Source organism: Cicer arietinum, chromosome 7, assembly GCF_000331145.2.
Source record: "Cicer arietinum cultivar CDC Frontier isolate Library 1 chromosome 7, Cicar.CDCFrontier_v2.0, whole genome shotgun sequence".
NCBI classification, from domain to species: domain Eukaryota; kingdom Viridiplantae; phylum Streptophyta; class Magnoliopsida; order Fabales; family Fabaceae; genus Cicer; species Cicer arietinum.
The window spans coordinates 47,649,030-47,652,253 of NC_021166.2; the positions used below are offsets into that span (position 1 = coordinate 47,649,030).

At 24.5% G+C, this 3,224-nt stretch overlaps 1 protein-coding gene across 1 annotated transcript; it reads right to left on the reverse strand.

Moving 5' to 3' along the window:
- Window positions 1-1,773: 1,773 nt before the first annotated feature.
- Window positions 1,774-2,130, reverse strand: LOC101493795 (uncharacterized). The gene has a single exon (XM_004510991.4). The coding sequence runs from the start codon at window positions 2,128-2,130 to the stop codon at window positions 1,774-1,776; it is 357 nt and encodes a 118-aa protein (XP_004511048.4).
- Window positions 2,131-3,224: the final 1,094 nt, after the last annotated feature.

Genomic DNA, 3,224 nt, shown 5'->3' on the forward strand with positions numbered 1-3,224 from the left:
AAAACTGTATAAATAAAATTAATACAAAAAGATAGATAATAATATTTTGAGTAAAATAATATTTTGGTTCCTCACAAAAAACATATAAACCAAGACACTATAGTTCTTCTATCAATTTTTTTTAATTCGTTTTGGAACCATTAATTAATTATACGACACTCCACATATCATATAACGGTTAACGAAAACGCAATAAAATCATCGCAGAAAAGATATAAATCGTTATTTGGACACACAAACACGAATAGATAAAACAAAAATGCTAGTAGAATACCTCATATAGAAATTGCTAAAAAATTGCCATTGTGTCGGACAATAGCCACTCCTTGTCGTACTTATAAATCACCGGAAATAATTAAGTTAGTGGAGATTTAGGATTTTCATTTCACTCTTTTTTAATTCTACGTTTCAAGGATTCTTGTTTCCACCATTTTGTTTTCACTTGTAATCATTAGTTTGTATTGTTTCCTTTTTTTATTTTTTGTTTGAAATGAAAGATTAAACAATCATCTTATATTTTTGTTAGTACGATTATGAATATCGTTAATGACTTAATAGTACACATTCTATACATTTAATGATAAATATTAAATTATGATTTGGAGACTAAATTGATCCGATTTATTTTTGTTGAAAACTAAAAAAAAATTGGTTCTTTAGGAACTAATCTCTCCAACGTGTTTTTTTATGAAGAGCTAAAATATTCCTTTACTCATAATACTTTTAGTAAATTATTCTTGTTAAATATAAGTCTATTTACTATGCCATTTATATAAAGTAAAAGATATTAATTAGAAAAAATTGTCTCATAACTAAAAATTAAGGAATTTTGAACAATTTTTCTATAAAAGATTTTTGATTATGAACACATAAAAATGGAAAATTATTGAAAAAAATAATTAAATAATATATATTTTTTAAATAATCAAATGATATATATTTTTATACATGAGTATCTAAATCTTGTGAAGATATTTTCCTATTTAAAGATCCTGAGTTTAATCTGGCATTCCTCCATGTGTTGCTTATGGAGGTTGAGAAATAAGATTATATTTCAAGGGGATTGCAAATATTATATCTGGATATGGTTATTCTCTAGCCTTGCAATCAATATTAGTTTAAGTATCCTTCTATTTTCAATAATATATTGTTGCTTATAAAAAAAAGTCTTATTTTATTCAAATATCTTTTTCTTTAGATCAATTTTATTCAAATCCACATCTCTTTAAATAATATATCCATTAAATAAAGATGATGGCCATCAACCACTACTCACATTAATTGTACACAGCACGTTAGAAATTAGTAGTACTAAGTTAACTAAAATTTAATTATCAAATCAGCTATTTCAAACTATTTTTATTTAGGAACAAATTTTTTCGAAGAATCATTAAAGTTAAAGAAACTGAGAAAAGTATTTTCACAGATCACACCAGATAAGAGAATTAAACTTACGGCTTTATGAAAGGTATTTTACTTAATTTAAGACTATTTAATTATCTATATTGGAGTATGATTGAATAACTCATTTAATTTAGTGTTGAATATGTTAAATCTAAATAAATTTAAAATAAAAAAAAAATGAAATACTCATCTTTGATCTGTCAATTTCAACACCGTTAGGAATGAGTTTGGATACTTTTTTACATCAGAGCTATAATATTTCAATAATTAATTATGCATAAATAAGTAAGGTACTACCAAAAAAGCATACTAAAAAGCAAATATAATTTCATATAAAATAATTATATGTATAGAATTAATAATAAAACCTTAGGACATATCTAAGCTCAACAAATCATATTGAAGGTGTTGGCTTAACGGTTCCACCAAGGATCTTGAAAGAAACTCACTATAATCAGCCTTCAAAAAGGTATGTTGATGCAAATTATAGTCTTGAGGCATATGATTAGTTGAAGAAGCACCCTTATCCAATATTCTCTCATCAATAACACAATCTTTTTCTTCCAAGGGCATAGTTGTAATTTCCGCAACATTAGAGTCTTGGCCAGTTAGCTCTTGCACAAGAGCTCTAAAATTTGAAGCATTAGTCTTCACCTTCACGGGACTTGAAATATATGTTACTTTGATCTCTTTTTTATCCCTTTTGTTTATCCTTTTGTTCTTCATCATAACCTTTGTTTTTGTTGAAACTATTTCAAACAATAACAAAAAGGGTGTTTGTGTTTGTGTTTGTTTTTTGTTTAGGTGTAACTAGAATGCTATAATGGATAAAGTTATAAAATGATCAAGTTGTACGAGGCTTTATATATAAGGGTGCATAGGTGGTGTTGGTCAAAGGTGTGCTTCAAAGAAAGTGACTATGGTTTGAAAAAAGGGGAAGGTTAAAAAAGAAGGTAATTGACTAAGGAAAAATATGGAAGGTACTAGGAGACATTAATTAAACTAAAGGATGGGAAATTGAGTATGTGTGACCCGTAACTCCGTAAGTAAGCACTATATATATCTAGAGAGAGGGAGTTAATAAAGATAAGCATATATATTATTTTAAAGTATTCTAATATGGTAAGACTTTTTTCTAGTTTAACTAAATCTTAAATCTTATGAGTTTGAATTTTAGATTAATGTTAAAATTTTTAGATATTATTCATATGGTAGTAATTTTAAATCTAAATATTATTTTAAAAAATATTTATCTGGTGTAATGCTATTTAATCGTTGGTATAATTTTTTTGGAGATAATTGAAAATTCTTGAGAAATTAAGATTTTAGACAATTCAAATACTTTAATTGAATTCTTTTTATTTCTAAATTTTGTTGTTTGAATAAATGCATTTTTCTTTAAAAATTGGTCCATTTTTATAAATTTCAAAAGTTTTAGGACAAAAGTAAAAATTTAGAAAGTTGAGGGACTTTTTGTAAATTATAGGGACCAGTTTGCTAAATTTGAAAATTTCTAGAGAATAATTTGCATAAATATATATATATATAAGATTTTAGACAGTATTTTAAATTTTCTAAATTTAATTTGGATAAAATACCTTTATGAAATTCTTTCATTTGAAAAAATCTCAAAATTTATCCAAATAAAATAATTTGCATTGAAGAATTTAAATTTCCTTAAAAAATTCTCTCACCCAAACTACTTATTAAGGATTCAAAAATAAAAATTTGTTATTATAAAAAAAATAATTTTTAGTTAAAAAGAAAAAAGAATACAAAATTAATTATATATATATATATATATATATATATATATATTT